This window comes from Danio rerio, chromosome 23 (assembly GCF_052040795.2).
Source record: "Danio rerio strain M-AB ecotype USA chromosome 23, GRCz13ab, whole genome shotgun sequence".
NCBI classification, from domain to species: domain Eukaryota; kingdom Metazoa; phylum Chordata; class Actinopteri; order Cypriniformes; family Danionidae; genus Danio; species Danio rerio.
Window position 1 is genome coordinate 22644602 of NC_141043.1, and position 20743 is coordinate 22665344.

Consider the following 20743-nt stretch of genomic DNA (forward strand, 5'->3'; position numbering starts at 1 on the left):
TTATACCCTGGCATAAAGAGGTGCATTAGCAAGGGATGCTAGAAGGTTCAGTCTTATGTACAGTTGAAGTCGAAATTATTAGCCCCCTTTGAATTATTTTTTTTTTTTTATTTCCCAAATTATGTTTAACAGAGGAAGGAAATTTTCACAGTATGCCTAATAATTTTTTTTTTCTTCTGGATTTTCTTATTTGTTTTATTTCGGCTAGAATAAAAGCAGCTTTTAATTTTTTATGAACCATTTTAGGGTCAAAATTAGTAGCCCCTTTAAGCTGTACTTTTTTCGATAGTCTACAGAACAAACTATCATTATACAATAACTTGTCTAATTACCTTAACCTGTCTAGTTAACTTAATTAACTTAGTTAAGCCTTTAAATGTCACTTTAAGCTGTATAGAAGTGTCTTGAAATATTTTTAGTCAAATTTACTGTCATCATGGCAAAGATAAAATAAATCAGTTATTAGAATTGAGTAATTAAAATAATTATGTTTAGAAATGTGTTGAAAAAATCTCTTCGTTAAACAGAAATTGAGGAAAAAAACAAACGGGGGCTATTAATTCAGGGGGGCTAATAATTCTGACTTCAACTGTATGTGTTAATTTTGCCCCCTTCCATGCTGGAGATGCCGATTTTCCCAAGTAGAAGCGGAGAGATTTTATTGTTGCTATGACCTGGATGGGAGTGAGGTTTAGGGCTGTGAAGGTAATGGAGGCCAGCTAGTAATAGCTATGTGAGTAAATCTCCCTCCCCTTGTCTCTTAAATGGCACTGAAGTGACTGACAAGGCAGCAGCATGAAATCAAAATGTGATCTTCTTATATATATATATATATATATATATATATATATATATATATATATATATATATATATATATATATATATATATATATATATATATATATATATATATATACATATACAGCAGTGCTTGTTATAAACGATTTATCTATGCAGTTAATTATTTTGTAAAAAAAAAAAAAAAAAGGATATTTACCCTTATAATCTTTAATCAAATAACCTCGAAACAATTTTTTTCACTTCTGGTCACATGGAATGCCTTTAGGATGGGATTATCCGTACATCTCTCCTTTCTGCCCTGCCTTTGCAGAAGGCAATGGTTCAAATAAATACGATACAATTCCATCTTTATTATTTAGCTCCTCATTCTTGTCATCATCGAGCATCTGAAAACATTCTGCACCAGAGAAGGTCGACAGTGATTCTGGTGGACAGTAATCCTCCACAACTGGCATTCAAACCTTCCTCCATTTAATTTGAAACGTCCATCTTACAATCATCCAATCAGTTCCCAGTGGATGAAATCGAGCACCACCCTACATTTGTTTTCTCATTTCAGAAACCATTTCAATTAGATACGTCATGGCATGGGTGGAAAAGAACAATCTTAACTTCTTTTTCATGCCAACTTTAATCATCCTTGTTAGAATGTCTATCTACCATGCTATCTGATTATATAGTGGTGCCGTGACCCAGATGGAAATGAGGTTGAGGGGGTTGAGCATATAGGTAAACCTCACTCCCCTGACCCCAAGAGGTGGCTTAAGATAGAGGCTGAGCTCTTCAGTGTTTTGTTAGTGTGCCCACCTTGCCAGTGTGAGCACAACCAGAGGTGTTGCATTAGGCTATGTTATCCATATACTGCATGCACTTGTTGTGCTATTTTCTATGTACTTCGATAAAACAGTGATCTGGCCATGCAGACCACTGCTGTAGGGATCACTACTGCCTTTCCTACCCACTTCATGCTGATTGTCTGCTATGGTCCCATTTGTTGTCGTGAATAAGCAGCAACCCCCTCCTGTCTGATTTTTTCCTGCCCTTTCTGCCATCTGCTCTCCTCTCACACTTCTCAGCAGGAGCCTTCAGCGCTGCCCTCTTACTGGGACAGTTTACCTGTCTGCCTTCAAAACAAACTTTACTCACACATGCAGTACTTCCTGCGCCACCGACTCTCACGGCATCGCATGTTATCTCCTGCAGGGTCTAACAGCCTCGCAGCTGGCTTTAATGTGGCTTTGTTATGCATATACAAACAGTATCATGTCGGTTTACTCATGGCCGAGTGTTACTTACTAATTGTTTTATACCTAATGAGTTAGAGTGTATTTGCTCTTTCTCAGACCAAAAGAGAGAATTATACATTAGCATTTAACATGCTTACTATTATAAAAGGCATTTGCTACATACTTTCGTACAGATATTAATGCCGAAAACAATCCAAAGCAATGCTGTGTGCTAAGCTGAATCCTTGATCACACTAACAAATAAAGATCTGGTGCAAGGAGACACGTTTCTACTGCCTGCATGCACTTGTAATGGGCAACATTATCACTATGATGTGAAAGAACAGGTATGCCAGAGAGTTATCTCTTTTTTTAGGGTCACATCTTATGACATCATAACCTATTTTGGTTTGTTTCTAGTCCCTTTTGTGCTCATATTTCAGTATTTTAATTGACCACAATTGGTTTAGAAGTGGACCAAATATTTACTGGTTTTGTTACAAAAAAACACCTCATTATGAGAAAATAATAATAAATTAACTGCAATTGTGAACATAAAAATATTAGGTGTGGGTATTTGCGAGAAAGAATGAGACATAGATACAATCATCCTAATCTATTCTGCAAAACACTGAATTATTTAGACACCTAAGATCCATTTTTAGATTCAATCTTGGACAAATATGGCTGCGTTTTGTTGTTGTTAAAAGCTGTAGATGCTTCCCTGCTGAAAAATCCAGCTTAAACCAGCCTAGGCTGGTTGGCTGGTTTTAGCTGGTCGACCAGGCTGGTTTTAGAGGGGTTTTGGCCATTTTCAGGCTGGTTTCCAGCCATTTCCAGCCTGGTCTTAGCTGGTCAGGCTGGAAAATGACCAGCTAAATCCAGCTAAAACCAGCTTGACCAGCCTGGTTTAAGCTGGACATGGCTGGTTTTGGCTGGGCTCCCAGCCTGGCTAGGCTGGTCAAGCTGGTTTTAGCTGGTCATCTCCCAGCCTGACCAGCTAAGACCAGGCTGGAAATGGCTGGAAACCAGCCTGGAAATGGCCAAAACCCCTCTAAAACCAGGCTGGTCAACCAGCTAAAACCAGCCAACCAGCCTAGGCTGGTTTAAGCTGGATTTTTCAGCAGGGTTATGGGATTTATGACCATGACTCATCCCTTTCAAGGACTCGAGGTAATTGTGATGGCATTGGACAAGGTCACTTCAACCGAGGGATATTCACTGTGATCGAGTCTGATTTTTCTCAGTCTGTTTAGTGTGGTCAGCAGATACGTGGGCAAGAACTATGAGTGAGACGGGTTTGCTCTGTCGCCATGACAACAACGAAGAGATCCATATGAACCCTTTCAGTCTTCCTCTGAGCATGGTAAACTCTTAATTCCACATCAGTTGCCTCAGTTGGTCAAATGTAGACAAAGTAGCCAGCACATGTCAGTCACACTGAAAAAACATAAATATTTCATAAATAATTAATAGGGATGGTAAAAAAATAAGTATTTTATTTAACGATTTCTTAAATCTAAATGTCTATGCAATATTTCAAATAATAATAATAAAAATGTCCTGCATTAAAAACAGCTGTCAGTAAATTAAAGCTCAATAGATGAATTTCTGAAGGGGCAATACAATGAACCCACACAAACCTGATTCCTCCTACATATGCTAAACATATTAATCCAAAATAATATCTAAGTTTTTTCCTAGTACTCAAAATCAACGTCTACATCAAGATACTCTATATCAGGGGTTTCCCCCAAATATGGTCATCAAATATTCATGTTTATTTTCCTTCGGCTCAGTCACTTTATTCATCAGGAGTCGTCACAGCGGAATAAACCACCAACTTATGGTATATGTTTTACACAGCGAATGCCCTTCCAGCTGCTACCCAGTACTGGGAAACATCCACACACTCATTCACGCACATACACTATGGCCAAATTAGTTAATCCAGTTCACCTATGGCGCACGTCTTTGGACTGTGGGGGAAATCGCAGCACCCGGAGGAAACCCACGCCAACACAGTGAGAACATGTGCATAGTATATTTTTTAAAAGTTGTTTTCACTTTATGTAAATATATGACTATTACCATCGCTAGAAAGAAATTTATGATACATTTCCAAAAGTTTGATTTGTCAACACAGTTAAAACAGTCATTACTGTACCTAAACAACCAGAACACAAATGAAGATATTTTTAATCAAACCGGAGAGACCTCAGTCCGTCGACTAAAAATCTGAAAAATAAATAAATAATTAAATCCATATAAATTTAATGGTTTAATCTAAATCTTAGATTAAATGCTTTATATTATAAACAGATTTCAATTAAGTTTTTATTTACATATGAACACATTTGAACTAAACCGCATTCTCAGACATGCTTACATGACACTTGAGAACCAATGAGATTCTTTCTTGCCTGCTTTCTTCAAAAATGTCAAGCTGTTTTCCTGAGCTTTTCTGTTTGCTTTTTAATTACTTATTGATCATATAGTCATTTTGTCTTTTCTAAAAAATTTTAACTGCTTTATTCATAAAGGTTTTATTTATTTATTTATTTATTATTATTATTATTATTTATTTTATTTTTTTTACAATTTGAAGAGTCTGAAGGGGGAACACATACAAAATTTGGTCAAAAAAGCTTATATTGCGTCACAAAAATGAACTATATGAAAGTGAAGCAAAAAATGACTGAATTTTAATTTTGTTCAATTAACACTTTAAATAAGAGTTTTTTTTGTTTTGTTTTTTTGTATGAATACGCGTCTTAAAAATGCAATTCGAGAGTCTTGATTGACATCTTGACATACAGCCAATGAGCTAATATAATTATCAAAACCACGGTGCTTAGCTTGGCACTGATACAAGCACAAATGACCACTATTGTTAACGGTTCTTTACATAAGAGACGCCATAACGAGTGAAACAATGGGCTTGAGTGTGTTCTACCATGCAGCTGCAGCCTCTTTTTAGATGCCTCAGGACGCTCATGTGCCCATGTGAGCCAGACCTCCAGACCTTCACCTCTTGGGGGGCGTCACATGACGACGCATGCAAATAATTTCCACAAAGCAAACTAAACCTCAGAGTTCAAAATAATTAATCAGCCTTTCATTCAAGACACCTTCTGCACCTAACCGTCTTCTGTCCTGTTTTGTTGACACGACCCCCAGATAAGATTTGTAGATGCGTCGGTGACTCCCCTCGCTTCAGAATGGACTCGTCCGGTTCTCATCACCAGAGCGAATCGATAGTTAAAGAAGGCTGAATTTTGCAGCTCTGTTTCGGCTCCGACTGTTGTGACATCACGAGTCTTCAGGTAATGCCGTCTGTTTTTAGTGCTCAGTCTTAAGTGTAGGTGATGACTAGTCTTCTTAATTGATACAACGACGCTAAGCTGTATTATATAACTGGCGTGACGTTATGCGTTGGATGCAAGCTATATTTTTGAAGGGCAAATCTGAAAAATATTAAGATTTGTGTTAATTTCTTTACAAATCATTTGGCATATTTGAAAACTGGATTTTTTTCCAGTTAACTATCTCGTTCACGATTGGTGTCACCTGGAATTTCATAATTAACGGGTTATGTCATTAATTTACTTTCTTTACTATTCAAATTCCAAATGATTGAAATAATATTAGATATATTAAAGGTAATATTTAAAAGTGACTAACACCACTCTCATACTCTGTCACAGTGGGGGAAACAATGGAGGAGCAAAAGCTGAAAGATCCTATTAATAAAGTGTCCCTAATCAAAGGTAAAGTCACATTAACATTTTTGAAATTCTGTGGTTGTTTGCTGAAGTGTAAACTGTAACTTAGCAATAAACTGTCACATTAGCCATTTAGTTAAGATCTTAAACCTGGTTTTTAAGGTTGTTTTTGTATGTCAGGATATTAAGGTGTTTTATGTCTAACATAATGAATTAATATTATATTATTATTAAATGAAAGAGTTGCCGCGTAATTTAATTGTATTAAGTCTTCTTGTTTATCTTTTAAAACCAGAATTAATGAATAAATAACAGTTGCAAAGTTAAGCATTAGCATTAACATAATTTTAGCATTAATAGACTGAGTAATCTGTCTTGATATTACAATACAACTTCAGTTAAATGTACTAAGTGTCTTAAGTACATTGGAGTGGATATCAGCAGTGCACTTGTTTTTCCCCAAACCAACTTCTTTATAGAAATCAATTTATTCAAGCATGTCATTTTTTTAATCGCTGTTGTTGTTGGGTTTAATAACAATATGACCGTTTTCTAGGCTTTGCTAATACTTTGATCAGCTTTCAGAGGATATTTTGTTGATCTGACTGCACGGTACATCTTCTCATCCGTCTGTCTTCCTCAACACACTCAAAAATAAATTAGGCCAGAACGTTCCTGCGTGTCCTCGAACTCTGCTGAGAGATTGACTTCTTGATGCAGAATGGCATCAATAAACATTACCCACTGCAATATCTCATAAAACGTTAATGCCTTCATCCTTCCTGCTCCGGTGGTTGTGTTTGGCCTGCAGAGGCTTCGGTATTTTAGCTTAGTCATGCAAGTAAAGTATGCGAAGTAGAATTTTCTGGAGTTGCACATCTGATTTTGCAGTGATATGTCCTTGATACGGCCATTTATGGTGTACACCCTTGAGTTTGTAAGATGAGGTCATATCTTTTTGGAGCATTTGATTAGATGGCCTGGTTTTCTGCAACCCATATTTAGCGAAAGAGGAGCAAGAGTGTTTCTAAGTTAAGGTAAATTAAAGAGATAGTTCACACAAAGAAATTATTATTTTGTCATCATTTACTCACACTACAGTTGGTCCACATCTGTTATGGTTCATTTGTTTTGTTGCACACAAAAGAAGATGTTTTGAAGAATGTTGAAAACTGGAAATTTCGAGTTTCTTAGTATTTTTTTTTTCCTACTATGGATTTCATGTCTATTTATTTATTTCCTCAAATTATATTTGCTATTTGTTCAAACTTATTATTTAAAATGAGCCGGAACAACACAATTCTTTTGGACAAGGTTAAATGTTTTATGTTCAATCCATTTAAATTTGTGAAAATTATTTAGTTAACTTAATCCATTTGTGTTGGGTCAACATGAAGTAATTGTGAGGAATCCATCATTTTTTTACAGTGTTCAAAATATCTTCTTTATCTCCAAATCCTTAAGTTTTGTATCCCGTTGTGAGTAAATAAAATGTTTGGGGAAACTGTCCCTTTAAAGAGCAGACAGTATATGAAATTTTGCACAGCAGTGAATCTTTATTAACGCTATCACTCTATATAGCACATGTTTCTTATCCCTTATGAAAAGGCATTGTATAACATAAGAATCCTTTAAACGTTTAATCAAATTTCTGCTTCATTTAAAAACCCAGCCATCATCTTCACAGATCACATTTTAAAGCACATGGATGGCATTATGTTTTTAGGATAGATCTATTCTGAGTCAAGTTATTAATTCATGGAATAGGCCCATTTTCAGACCTTCAGGGAAATTACCATGCGATTCTTTCTGATTTAATTAACCTTTGGAGAGAGGGTTTGCACTTTGGCGGAGGACAGAACAATCCGACAGAGTTGAAACGCTCCTCATTGATGCTGATCCAGAGATAAAGACACTGATCACCCATTAACTGTTGATGAAAGAGTGATTCTCTGACAGCAGAGCCCCATAATAGTGTCTAATTATGCATGTAATAGTTCCCATTAGATGTCATCAGTGTAATCATTTCTCCAGATGAGCTGAGCAGGAGCACTGTGGAGGCCAGTGAGTCTGAGAAGGTCATCCAGCGGCTGAACCAGGAACTGCAGGAGGCCAATGAACAGCCCAACTCCAGCAAATACAAATGTGTTGAACTTCAAGGTACAGGGTACTGAAAAGCTCGCATGTGCACTTTTTTCAATACCTTTGTGTGTAGTTGCATTATTGTTGTTGTTTTATTATGATCTATATTTGGCATTATTTTTATAAACCTGTAAACTTTCAATAGTATATCTAATGTTATTTATTTAACGTTATTACCTATTTAATAATAACAACAGTGCCCTTATTAAATAAATGTTGAATAGTATTTATTAAGTTATAAATAAAACTAGTATTATTAGTTGTATAATAATACAGTACTTTTGTTATTATTTATATAATATAATGTTAATTATTAATTATATGGACATTTGAATAAACTATTACTATTATTATTATTATTATATTTATATTTGGCATTATTTTAATAAACCTGTAAAAATAATAAATATTTGTCAATTAATTTATTGAATGTTCTTACTTTTTAAATAATAACTGCCCTTATTAAATTATAAATATTATTTATTAAATTAATAAAATATATATTATAACTATTATTATTATTATTATTATTGTTAATAAACGATTAATCATCATATATTTGTGTCATTTATTTAATATTATTATCTAATAATAACACTGCCCTTATTAAATAAATATTAAATAGTATTTATTAAATAATTAATAAAACTTTATTAGTTGCAGTATTACTACTGTCATTATTAATAATATTAGTATAATTATTAATCATTACATTGATAATTGAATGAATCAATTATTGCATATTTCTATTCAATGAATAATAAATGTGTTAGTCTTATTTTTATATAGATGTTAATTAGTATGATTATTATTATGATTATTTATGAGTTGTGTAATTTCAAATTTGATTAGTATTGTTACTTTTGTTATTATTGATGTTTGAATAAGTCTTTGAACATTATTAACTAAATTAAAATTATTAATTCAATAAAAAATAATATGTATTGCTGTTGTTATTATTATTATTTATTAAATTGATATTTATTAATAAATAGATTGTAAGTTTGTTGACTTTGATGAAATAATAAATCTACTTCATAAATTATTGAATAATTGTTAAATTATAAAAATTATTTATAATTATTTATTATAATTTTTTATAATTTTTGTTATTACTAATATTTTTTATTGCTAACAGAGTTCATAGTTTGAACCATTTAAATTATTAGAAATGCATTATAAAATACATTAAAATACATTAAAAATATATATTTTTAAATAATACATTAAAAGTGTTGTTTTTATTATGTAGATAGGTAATTGACTCTGTAAACATTTTCAATGATTTGGACATATAAGCTATGTACAGTTTAGTTGTTAATGGTAATATAATATTAGAAATGGTTAGGAATGGTAGCCATGCTCAACAGATCCCCCTGATGGTTTGTGCTGTGTATGACAGGTCTACTGGAGGAGGAGAAAAGAGCCAATAAGCAGCAGGCAGAGGAGTCAGCAAAACAGATGAAGGTCTTACAGAGTAAGTGAAGAAGGGCTGATGTCCTAAGCCATATTTACTAAACAGCGTATTATAACAAGCGATGTGTGTAATGTGTATATGTGTCTACATGTGGATTTAGCTCAGCTCCAGAAGCTCCAGGAAGAGATGGAAAACCTCAGGGATCAGAAGGACAGCGCAGTCTTCAGCATGAGACAGGAAACCCACGCGGCTCAGGAGGAAGTGCAGGTGCTGCGTCGCACTATGGAGAAAACGGCAGCAGAGCGAGAGCATGAGGTCAGTGCGCTGAAGGGGAATCTTGCAACGCTCACTTCAGAGCTGGAAAAATGGCAGCAGGCAGCAAACAAGTACGAGCGCGAGCTTGAAAGTGTACAGGCAAGTCACCTGCAGCAGAACCAGCAGAGGGACAGAGCCACCAAACAACAAGGTAATCACAACCACACAGACTTGCATCTTTGCAGATTATTGGACTGGCCAGATCAGATTTCAAGCCTACAGTAAATACTAAATCTGCTTTCTTAATCATCTAAATCTGCTTTCTTTGCAAAAATCTTAAAATGATGTGAAATTGTAAAGATTTCTCATCCAGGTTAAATTTCTAAATTAGTTTTCAGTAAAATTAAAGCTCTTTTTATTTCATCTGCACAGTCATTATCTCTAAAAGCAATAGTTAAAATTACCCCATGAACCCATCTTCGTGTATATGATTGTTTTTTTTCTGTCAGACAAACGGTAGTTTTAAATTTTATCCCGGCTCTTCCATGCAGTGTAATGGTGTTGGATTGTGGCTTTAATTTTAAACTTCCAAAAGCTCATAAATCCTTTGTCAAAATAACCTCTATGCTGCCAGGGGGTTATTGTGTATGTCCTAGGGTTGCTGGTACTATGGTAGTATCGCGGTATAATGTCTCCAAAATAGTGGTGGTGCCACGGTAGTTTGCAAACGGTAATATCGTCGTTAATTGTCTATCTACTATAGATAATGTTGCATGTGGAAAAGTGAGCCCTTTAAGGTTGCAAAACTGTGTAGAATTTGCGCTTTTTATGGTAGCCTATTGCACGTTTTCTAACCCTTCAGTTTGAACCCACATCTGAATCAGATCATTTCTGTCCCTGTCAATATGATTTAGAAGCTACAACAACTGCAACAATCTCTTAAAAAGAACGACTTACAAAGTGAAATTTTGAATTACTTTGGATTGTTACCTGATAAGAGTGAAAGCAACAGGAAGCATTTTAACTATTTTGAGCTCTTCATATAGCCTCATCGTGTTGGAAAAAAATGCTCTTTTGTAACAAATTTCATTCTGCATAATTTGGATCTTTATTTTAATGCATGTTTTGTTGGTCTGTTATCTACAAAATAGTTAAATTAATGAATATTTTTGGTGAAGTGGTGTGTAAATAGTACTTTTTCAATAATAAGTGAATTATGGATTACATTCAAGTAGGCCTATTATAACCTAAAATATAGTGTTTGGCAATTTTCTTTATAATTTGAGTTATGAATTACAGAATCACAAAACTACCTGGTATCGTGGTACTTCAGCTGGTATAGTATCTTAAGAAAAATTAAAGGATCATGACATACCCGAGTTTCGGTTCAGGTCTACCTTTGAATTTTTTCAAAAGATGCATGATAATGGGTGTGGAGCTCTGTGGGCAAAGGGCAGGAGTGGGCGGGGAGAAGGGGAGAAGGAGGGGAGCGAACAACTATTGTCAGTTAGCTCACAAAATGAAACACAAACCGTGAGGAGACGCATGATTTTATAGTTTACAAAGTTAAAATGCAAATAAATAAACAGTAATTTAATGCCCTGCTACATTTGTTATTTATAATTTCATATACAGATAACCACAATTTATATCATTATAAAGATAATAGTGTTCATATAAACACTATAAATGAGGACTTTTCCCTCAATCCCCGGGTCTGAATCATAGGTCTGAATGCAGACTCCGTGCAGCAGGTCTCTTATCCTGTCTACTTTAACCATTAGCGTTGTTGGTAATCTAGAGGTTTTAGACAAACACAGCTGCACGGCGATTTGTCTAAATTTGAATAAACTCCTGTCTGCTATTCTCTAATTCTCATACTGCTCTCTCTACAAAAATGCTTGCTGCACACAAACAGATTTGCTGTATCGCCCCTGATAGCATTGCGTAGAAAAACATGCAATAAACCCCGTGGATCATGGAAACAAGCACATACGACCCTTCATAAACAGCTAAATACTGTGCCGTGTAACCGTATCTCACAGCTTGGCACTGGCAGGTCTGCCTTGCCTTCGAAAAACATGTGCAGTCATGAATAATTAAGAAAAGCAGCCTCTTCTCATAGAATAAGAAAAATCACCTATGAATAATAATGAGAAACCGACGCGTCATCTTTGCACTTGCAGTTTTGCGTTACGTCGCCAATTTTGATCCCGCCCCCAACAAAAGCTGACAAAAGCTCAAAATTATCAAATTTTTCCCACAATTAAAGCTAACAGGTGCTAACGTTGTCTTAACTGATGCTCAACACACACAAATGTTAAATTCTCAAAAAAGTACTTGAGGGTTTTGTGAACCTTTAATGGCATCGCGACAACTCTAGTATGTTGTATGATTTACTTATTTATTTTACAAAAATATTTCAGATATAAACTGCAATCGCTGACTTCTGTCAGCTGCCCAATGCATGTTATACCCAACTGACTTATGAGACATATGGCACATAGTGAAAGACATTCATAGTGGAAACTCCTGGAATAGACGCATTTCACAGGAACCTCTTTTTTTGCTGCAGAAGATGAAAATCAACAAGAACTTGTTGGCTTGGCACTACTGTATAGTGTTATACCGTTTATTACTCATACATTGCTACGTACTCGTCTTTCCCCATGCATCATACGCTCTATACATCGGTTGCATAAATGTGCATTCGGCCACAGCCAGAAGTCTGTAATTAAAGGATTTATTTTACAATGTAGAAATGTATGTAAATTACAATGTACAGAAACATGTTGATCTTTATAAGAATTGCGTTATTGGCGGTATTTGGGTTAATTTGACAAGTGATTTATGGACTTTTGTAAGCTTTAACATTAAAGCCACTATTCAACACCATTATACAGCATGGAAAAGCCAGGATAAAATTTATAACTAGTCTGACTGCGTTCGTCTGAGAGAAAAAAAGTCATATAAACCGAGAATGGCTCGATGGTGTGTAAATCAAAGGGAGATTTTAATTTAAGGGCGAACTATCCTTTAACAAACCAAGAAGCCTACTGAACAAAGAGCGTAATGTGTTTGTGGAGGATAAAAATCAAGCTTCAAGTTCATCCACCAACAGTCACAGCAGTGTTTGCAGTACTCTGACAGATATTCAGAAGATGACTCACATTTCTCACATCACTTCCATAATTATGTAACCGAGTAGTGTCGTCAGTCCCAGCGTGTGTACGTGCATACATGTCTGTGCATGTGTGATTGAGTGAGTGAGCGAGCAATAACACTGTATCTGTGAGTTTGTTCATTTTTGTGTGCGTTTGTGTGCAGCGGGCGAGCTGGAGAAGGTGCAGAAGGACTGTGAGAGCCTGAGGAGGGACTGTGCATCTCTGAGGTCAGAGAGAGAGCAGCTGGCTGATAAACAGCAGAAAGAGAAGGCCAGTCTGCAGAATGAGAACAGCAGCCTGCGCTCAGAGAAAGAACAGCTACAGAAGAAACAACAGCAGCTGGAGAAAGAGCTGGACAGGTCTGTCCTATGCTGTATTAACAACAGAGAATTTAATTCTGAACCTTTTCTCACATTTTGGATCCCCTTAGTGTCTTTCATGGGTCAAAATGTATCATAATGTTACTTTTATTGTACTGTTTATTTTAACAATTTTTACACAGTTTTTCATGCAAGTTTTTGGTCATATTTATTTTATTTATCTTCCTTTTTTTTTGTAAAAGACAATTACCAAATGACAATTCCAGTCTTTTTGTCGTGAATATCCCTGATGCCCTCTTGTGGAAAAGACAATCGCAAATAAATTGCAATTTATTGTGCCTACCACTAGATAGGCCTTTAGAGCTCATTTGAGATTTTATACAGAGCAACATAAATAAAATAATTAATAAATATGGAACATCCCAGTTTTGGACTGCAATTTTGAACAGAGACTCTTTTCAATATTGATCCATCGAGTATGCGAACAGTCTCTAATCCAAGAGATCACAGGTCTTAGTTGAGCCGACCAGCAATAGAAACGTAAGTTGGGGAGTCCCAACCCCCCATTATTCTTACATGATTGTATGGTTTTAAGTCTTAATTCCTGGTCGTTTCCTCTGCCATATGAATTTAGAAATGTTTTTTTATCCAATAAGTCAAATGTAGATTTGGGGACTACTATCGGTAATATTTGGAACAAATACAGTAATTTCTGCAAGACATCAGAGAGAGAGGGAGCGCTGACCATCGATCTAGTTCATCCGTAATATTTTTGATTAATTTTTTTGTAATTTGTGTCGTAAAATTGATTCAAATAGGGGAGGGAATACCTAGATACTTAAACCCATTTTAGGCCATTTAAACATGCCTTTAATTTAAATTCGTTTTGAAATTTACATTTACTTTATAACCTGAATAATAGCCATACTCAAGAATTAGCTTTTTCAGATATGGAATAGTTGCTTCTATATATCATCAGCATATGACAATTTATGTTCTTCTCTTTCAACTTTAATGCTTTTAATTAAACTGTTACCCTGGATGAGATGTGCAAAAGGTTCAGTACTAATAGCAAAGAGTAGGGGCGACAGTGGACATTCTTGTCTCCACATGTTCCAGAGCAAAGCTCTTTGATGCGTGTCCGTTAACTCGGGCGGGAAGCCAGTGGGCTTTTATAAAGTGTCTGTAATCCACATTAAAAAATTGGGGCCAAATTTAAACAGACTGAAATTTTGAATATTAAATTAGTCTGTTTGCATTAAGTTATATATCTAGACATAAAAAAAAATATTATTTTAATTCTAAAAGTTTTATTAAATTATTTCTTTAATAGTATTTTGTAAAAATAAGTAAACTGCAAATATTTTATTATAATGTGCGCTATAAAAACCCATTCATTTCAATAGCTTGTACCAGGCAAGGGCAGTTAATAGCATTAATGTGTGCACTGCAGTCAAATTTCAAAATGGCTCAAGCTTAATATGCCACTTGATGTTGATGTTCCACTCATACTACATGTTTATCTATGCTAGAACTGCACATGCGCATCAGAAAAGCAAACTTAGGCCCCGTTTACACTAGTGCGTTTTAGTTTTAAAACGGCGTTTTAGAATGAAAACGATCCGCGTCCACACTAGTGATTTACCCAGCGTTTCTCAACTGCTCTCCGTCCACACCAAAATGCTGAAAACGCACATCACGTGACCACACACACTCTCGGGCAAGCGCTGCAGCATTTCTACCCAGATGAGAGCTGTGCTGGTCGGACTGCTCATCTAATATCACTATATTTATTTAACGTGATATTTAATTAATCTTGTTGTCTATATCTAACAACATATTCCCCAACCTTGGATTTTTAAATCGATTACTGGTTCACAGGTAACGTGTTTTGGCTGAGCGCAAAGATAAGTTAATAATTAATGTAACCACGTACATTCTGTATATTGACTTTATTTCCTATAATGTATAAACCTATTGTGCGTTATACTTTTATAATGGCTATTATTGATTATTAAAACTGACATTTAGCAAAGCAGAGGATAGGTTTCGTATTTTCAATGAAAATGAAAGAGGCAGTGATGTTATATAGGCTCTGTTTTATTAAAATATGCATACAGTGAAGATGCAGCACGACGCTTCAGCATTTCAGCTGGCTTTTAAGTTGTTAATATCAAAATGAAAATAGGCAGTTCGTTCCCTTTGAAGATTTACCGGACATGTCCTCGAGGGTCTGTTTTCCATATCAAACTTGCGAAGTCCGAACTTACAGGGAGAGGATGCGAGACTGAACTGTGTGTGTAAGCTACTTAATATTGAGGAAAAGCCCCAATCAGATAGGCGAATGTCTGCAGCCCCGCCTTCGTTTTCAGATGTCTCCCTTTTCCCCTATCCACACTAAGACGGAGCAGCAGCGTTTTAGAATGGAAACAGCCTCTCCAGCGTTTTCGAAGTGCTCCGTTTTCGACACTCGAAAACTCTGACGTAGTGTGGACGGATGGCGTAACTGTAGTAAAACTTATGCGTTTTAAAACAAAATCGCATTAGTGTTAACGGGGCCTTAGTGCTACTGTGCTGTCATGGCAATGCTGGTAAAATGATGCCTCTCAACCATTCACTGTCAAATAATTTAACTGTCAATAAAATGCTTTTTAATTTTTTAAATCAGTATAATTTTTGTTATCGAGTTAAAATAGTGATTGTATTAAAAAATTCTTACAAAAATACTTAATTGTAGTTAATAAAATAATTAAATATCATTGCAAAGCATTTTCAATTTCAGTTTTCAGCCCTGTGCAACCAAAATTTTCAGCATCCCTATGTAAAAATACTGAATCAAATCAATTCAAGAGCTTGTGAATCAAAAGTGAATCAAATGGCCAGCCCTAAACTTCACCTTGAAATAGGAGAAAAGCTCAAGTTGCAAACTTGTGATGTAATGGCGAAGTAATCTCTGCGGAATCTTAAGCTGTTTCCTGCCTGCAGCTCCAAGAAACAGAACACCAGCCTGAGCAACACGGTCAAGAGCCTGGAAAAGACGCAGGCCGACCTGGAGAAGCGTCTGAGCGTCCTGCAGGAGGAGCACCAGAGAGACAACGGGCAGCTGGAGCAGAGCAACAGCAGGATCAAAGAACTGCAGAAAGAGGTTAATCACACCATACCTAAGAAAGAAAGAAAGTAGAGCTGAGTCTCATTAGCAGTCAGCTCTTGCACCTAAAAAAAGCCCTGGCCTCTGTGTGTTATTGACTAGGCCCATTGCTTCTTCTGAAAGGTTTTTTTTTTCCTCTCACTCTTTTTTTTTTTTGTGCACTCAGTATGAGGAGATGCAGGCAGAGCTGTCGGGCCTGAGGGGGAAGTTTGAGAATGCAGAGGAGGAGAAACGCTCCGTCAGTCTGGAGCTGCAGCAGAGCCAAGAGCGCCTCAGGCTTATGCAGGACAAAGACAACCATGTAAGTGTTCGGCCCATGTATCGCTAATGTTCAGGGGCACTGACAATAGGGACAGTTCAAGAGGAAAGTGTTCTTTTGTTTGACCAATGCCATTTGTAGTTTGTTTAAACATTTTTGTCAAGTCTAAAGGTGAAGCGTGTAATTTCTGTGGCCAGTAATGACAACAAATGGAATTGCATGCATCATAAAAATAATGTATAGCTATTATGTAAAAATACTTACACAATTACTTACAGAAAAAATTCTCCAGAATTCCATGTGATGCCAGTATGGAATTATGCCACATTTATGTCAGTATGGGGTAGAACATATAAAAAGAAAAACAATAAGGAAGAAAATCACAAGATATCACAATGTTTTTATAAACAAAAATCTATTTTTTTCAAGTTTCATGTATGATTAAAATACTTTTAATTTTCATTTATTTTGAAAACTAGTTTTTCTGTGTTTTTTATTTTGTTAATTTTTCATTTATACACTTTAGAAATCACTTTTATCATCATATCATTTAATTTTGTTTATTTATTTATTCATTCATTTCTTTATTAACCTCTTAACAAGTATCTTTAATGTTCTAATAATCAGTAATATATTTATGTAAAATAACACACTTTTATACAGTTTAAAGTTTTTTGTATTGCGTAATCTGTACATGAAGCGTGCAATTTCTGTGACCAAAGAATGACATCACACAAAATTGCACAGACTGTTTCCAAACAGGTTTCCACTCAGTGTCCAAAATTCAAAACATTTTAAATGAATTAGTGAAAATATAAAATATGGGAATTTGACCTGAAAAATATTATAGATAATACAAGTTAAAGATGTCATAGTGGCCCAGTGGGTAGCACGATCACCTCACACCAAGAAGGTCGCTGGTTCGAGCCTATAGGCTGCGTTAGTTGGCATTTCAGTTTCCCCCACAAGTCCAAAGACATACACTATAGGCAAATTGTGTAAGCTAAATTGTCAGTAGTGCATGTGTGTGGATGTTTCCCTGTGATGGATTGCAGTTGAAAGGCAATCGCTGTGTAAAACATATGCTGGATAAGTTGCCTGTTTATTCCGTGGTGGCAACCCCAGATTAATAAAGGGACCAAGCTGAAAAGAAAATATATGAATAAGCGAATTAATGATTACAAGTTAATGTAAGTTTTGTTTTTTCCCCCAGAATTCCATATGACATAAAATGCATGTGAATTGATCCTCAAACATGTGAACAAAGCAAAACGAGAATGAAAATCGCAATGTCTCTTATGACTAATGTGACTAAAATATTAGTTTACTAAACATTATTTTTAATGATGAATTCAATTTAAAGCAAGATATTTTGTACTCATGATTAAATATTTATAATATTTAAATACTTATAATGAAATATTTGTAATTAAAATATGTACATTATAAGCAAAAATAAGTTCAATGTCCAGGTTCAATGTTTTTTTTCTCAGTTCATCAAACACTGTCAAATGGCAAAGACTTTTGGGCTTTTTCCATCCATTCCATTAACAAGCAGGTAGTGTCTCCACAAAACTCCCAGCATCTGTTGATCCATCAATTGACACCACAATTAAACAAACAGTGAATTTATCTCTGCCTACTGATCCATAAAAAGGGAAGTGTTTTACCTATAAAACTGTTACACACTTCACCTTATGACTTTGTCTTTAATGATAAAAATCACCAGTCCAACAATAGCCCAAATAAACACAAGCCAGTCATTAAGTAATATCCCTCCCTTCCCTCCTTTAGCTGTCTTTATTGCAGCCCATCCTAGCCGTAGCCATCGGCCTTGTCCTGGCTTTGCTGTATTGGTGCTTGGGCCCATTGTGGTAGAAAGGTACACAGTGCTCCTGTCCCGTCTCATTCCTCTGCTTAAGCATCCATCCACCTCAGGGCTATGCATGACCACTAATCAATCCTCTCCGCTTAAGCTAGCAAATACTGTCCAGTCGTTTGCAGATAAAAAAAAAAAAAAAGCGCTTGTGTTTCTTTACAACAGGTCTGCTTTGTATTATAAGACACACACTAACAATTGTCTCTAACAAATGCATTTTTGTAGGTTGTAGTTTTCCAGCGTAGCTCTGAGGCATCCCGGCTCTTTTTGTCCTCGTGTGTCCTCTGTGTGTCCTGTTTCTCCACGTCCTGTCTTTGTGGCTTTTTGTCCTCGGCTCATGTGCATCCCTGATCGTAAATATTTCTAATCTGACAGTATAGATGATGATGTTTATCTGCCTTTTTTTTTTTGCAGGGAAAATGGATCAGATGGATGCCTGTCGCCGCTGTAACTGTTGCTGTGACAGGATATTTGCTTTCAAAGTCCTCAAAATGAAGCACGTGATGAACCAGTAACAAGCACACGCACCTGACATGCACACCTAGCAAACCTTTCTCAGATGTCTTGACTTTTTTTGTCCTTTTAGTCCGCGGGATGTTAGTTTGAGTAATGAGTATTTAAAAGCAACTTCTTACTCAAATGTTAAAGGGAGTAATAACGTGAGAACATTTCCCATCTTTTTTTTTTAAATTAGATGTACTGTTTGCATAGCATTTGAAGTATCTGGCTAATAACAGGTATTTTATTGAGCACTGTTGCTTTTGCCAAACAAACATTTAGTAAATTGCCTTAACCTTAGATGAGCAAAAGTTTATACCTCGCCTGAATGAGAGCTGACTGAGCATCGCAGCGCCCACTGCAATAACACATTTCAGACATTGATGGATCCGTTTATGTTTTAACTCACTCATATTTTCTGTGGCCTGAAGGCCTGTTTTGCCATGTAACCTGTTTGTGTCTTTGCACCTTATACGAAGCCATTAGTGATTAGTCTATGCACTGTACTTTATTGTTATAAGGGTTTGATGTGTTAATGATAATGATGTTGATGATGATAATAAATATTGTACACTTAGGAGATTAGAGTGCTAATGTTCCCTAAAGAGAGCTGTTATAGAGTGTTTATGATTTATGTTTATTACTTGTACAGAGATTTAAGGATCCAACTACCTGATCTAAAAAGCGTGCTATCTGCAATAAATGAGCAAAAGGGAAGTTCAAGCCTGTTCTATCAGATGAATTTGGTTTTCATTTTCAATAACACATAGCAATAGGATCATTGTAGAATAGCGATAGTTTTACAGCATATATTAAATGTAGTTAATGGTAATTGATCAATTCTGTTATTATATACTCGTCTTTCACTTGTTGCAAATCGTTATGAGTTTCTTTCTGGTGTTGAACACACATAAAAAAAAAGATATTTTGAAAAAGTTAAAAACCAGTAATTATTGACTTCCATAGTATTTGTTTTTCCAACATTCTTGAGAATATCTTCTTTTGTGTTAAACTAAACCAAAAACTGGTTTGAAACAAGTGACGGGGGGGTTAATGATGACAGAATATTCATAATGGTCTTTGTATGTCATTTTAGGGTTTACAGACTTTTAGATTTATCTTTGGCTAATATGCAGTGCTCATTGGTGTCACTTATTACCCAGCTGTCCAATCACTGTGGAGGGGCGGTACAAATTTGGGAATTCTAACATTCTACTTGCATAATGACCAAACAGTTTTTCCTATGGGGTTTTACTATGTTTTTTTCTTTCAGTTTGAGAAAATCATTATTGTAGACACACATTTTTTCTTTTTTTATATGTTATTAATACAATTTTTTTTTTTTTTTAAGAAAGAGGGCAAAAATACAAATACAAATAAAAAAAAACAATAACACAGAACTTGAATATACAGCTGACTGGTCACATAATTCTTTACAGGTCACATTAACAAAAACATTTTAAAATCTGTTTATACTGTGTACAGGCATAAGTACAACCCATTTCTCCCAATATTGCAGGTATTTGCCCATTTGTAGTTTTAAAGAATGTCATCCGCTCCATATTTTTTAACATGAGATAGAAAATCTGTTTTATAAAGTGCACAAATACAGTTGAAGTCAGAATTATTAGCCCCCCTAAGTTATTCACTCCCCTGTTAAATTTTTTCCCCAAATTTCTGTTTAACAGAGAGAAGATTTAACAGAGAACACATTTCTAAACATAAGTTTTAATAACTCATTTCTAATAACTGATTTATTTTATCTTTGCCATGACGATAGTACATAATATTTTACTAGATATTTTACAAGACACTTTTATACAGCTTAAAGTGACATTTTAAAGGCTTAACTAGGCAGGTTAGGGTAATTAGGCAAGTTATTGTATTCCGATGGTTTGTTCTGTAGA

The 20743-nt window shown here is 35.3% G+C and overlaps 1 protein-coding gene across 2 annotated transcripts; it reads left to right on the forward strand.

Annotated features, from left to right (window-relative positions):
• The first annotated feature begins 5318 nt into the window (after positions 1 to 5318).
• Positions 5319 to 19553, forward strand: slmapb (sarcolemma associated protein b). 2 transcript variants are annotated; one of them, XM_087305358.1, is made up of 10 exons: positions 5319 to 5355; positions 5737 to 5799; positions 7789 to 7914; positions 9299 to 9373; positions 9474 to 9779; positions 12896 to 13091; positions 16038 to 16197; positions 16367 to 16501; positions 18254 to 18341; positions 18753 to 19553. In XM_087305358.1, exons 2-9 carry the CDS (start codon positions 5748 to 5750, stop codon positions 18335 to 18337), a joined length of 1134 nt encoding a protein of 377 aa, XP_087161484.1. In that variant the 5' UTR covers positions 5319 to 5355; positions 5737 to 5747; the 3' UTR covers positions 18338 to 18341; positions 18753 to 19553.
• The last annotated feature ends 1190 nt before the right edge of the window (positions 19554 to 20743 follow it).

Bases quoted from the DNA above. Each gene is read 5' to 3' on its own strand.
- slmapb (XM_087305358.1), top strand. From the start codon at position 5,748: ATGGAGGAGCAAAAGCTGAAAGATCCTATTAATAAAGTGTCCCTAATC. The intron at 5,800-7,788 runs GTAAAGTCACAT...TCATTTCTCCAG, and splicing joins TAAAGTGTCCCTAATCAAAG to ATGAGCTGAGCAGGAGCACT. The intron at 13,092-16,037 runs GTCTGTCCTATG...TCCTGCCTGCAG, and splicing joins CTGGAGAAAGAGCTGGACAG to CTCCAAGAAACAGAACACCA.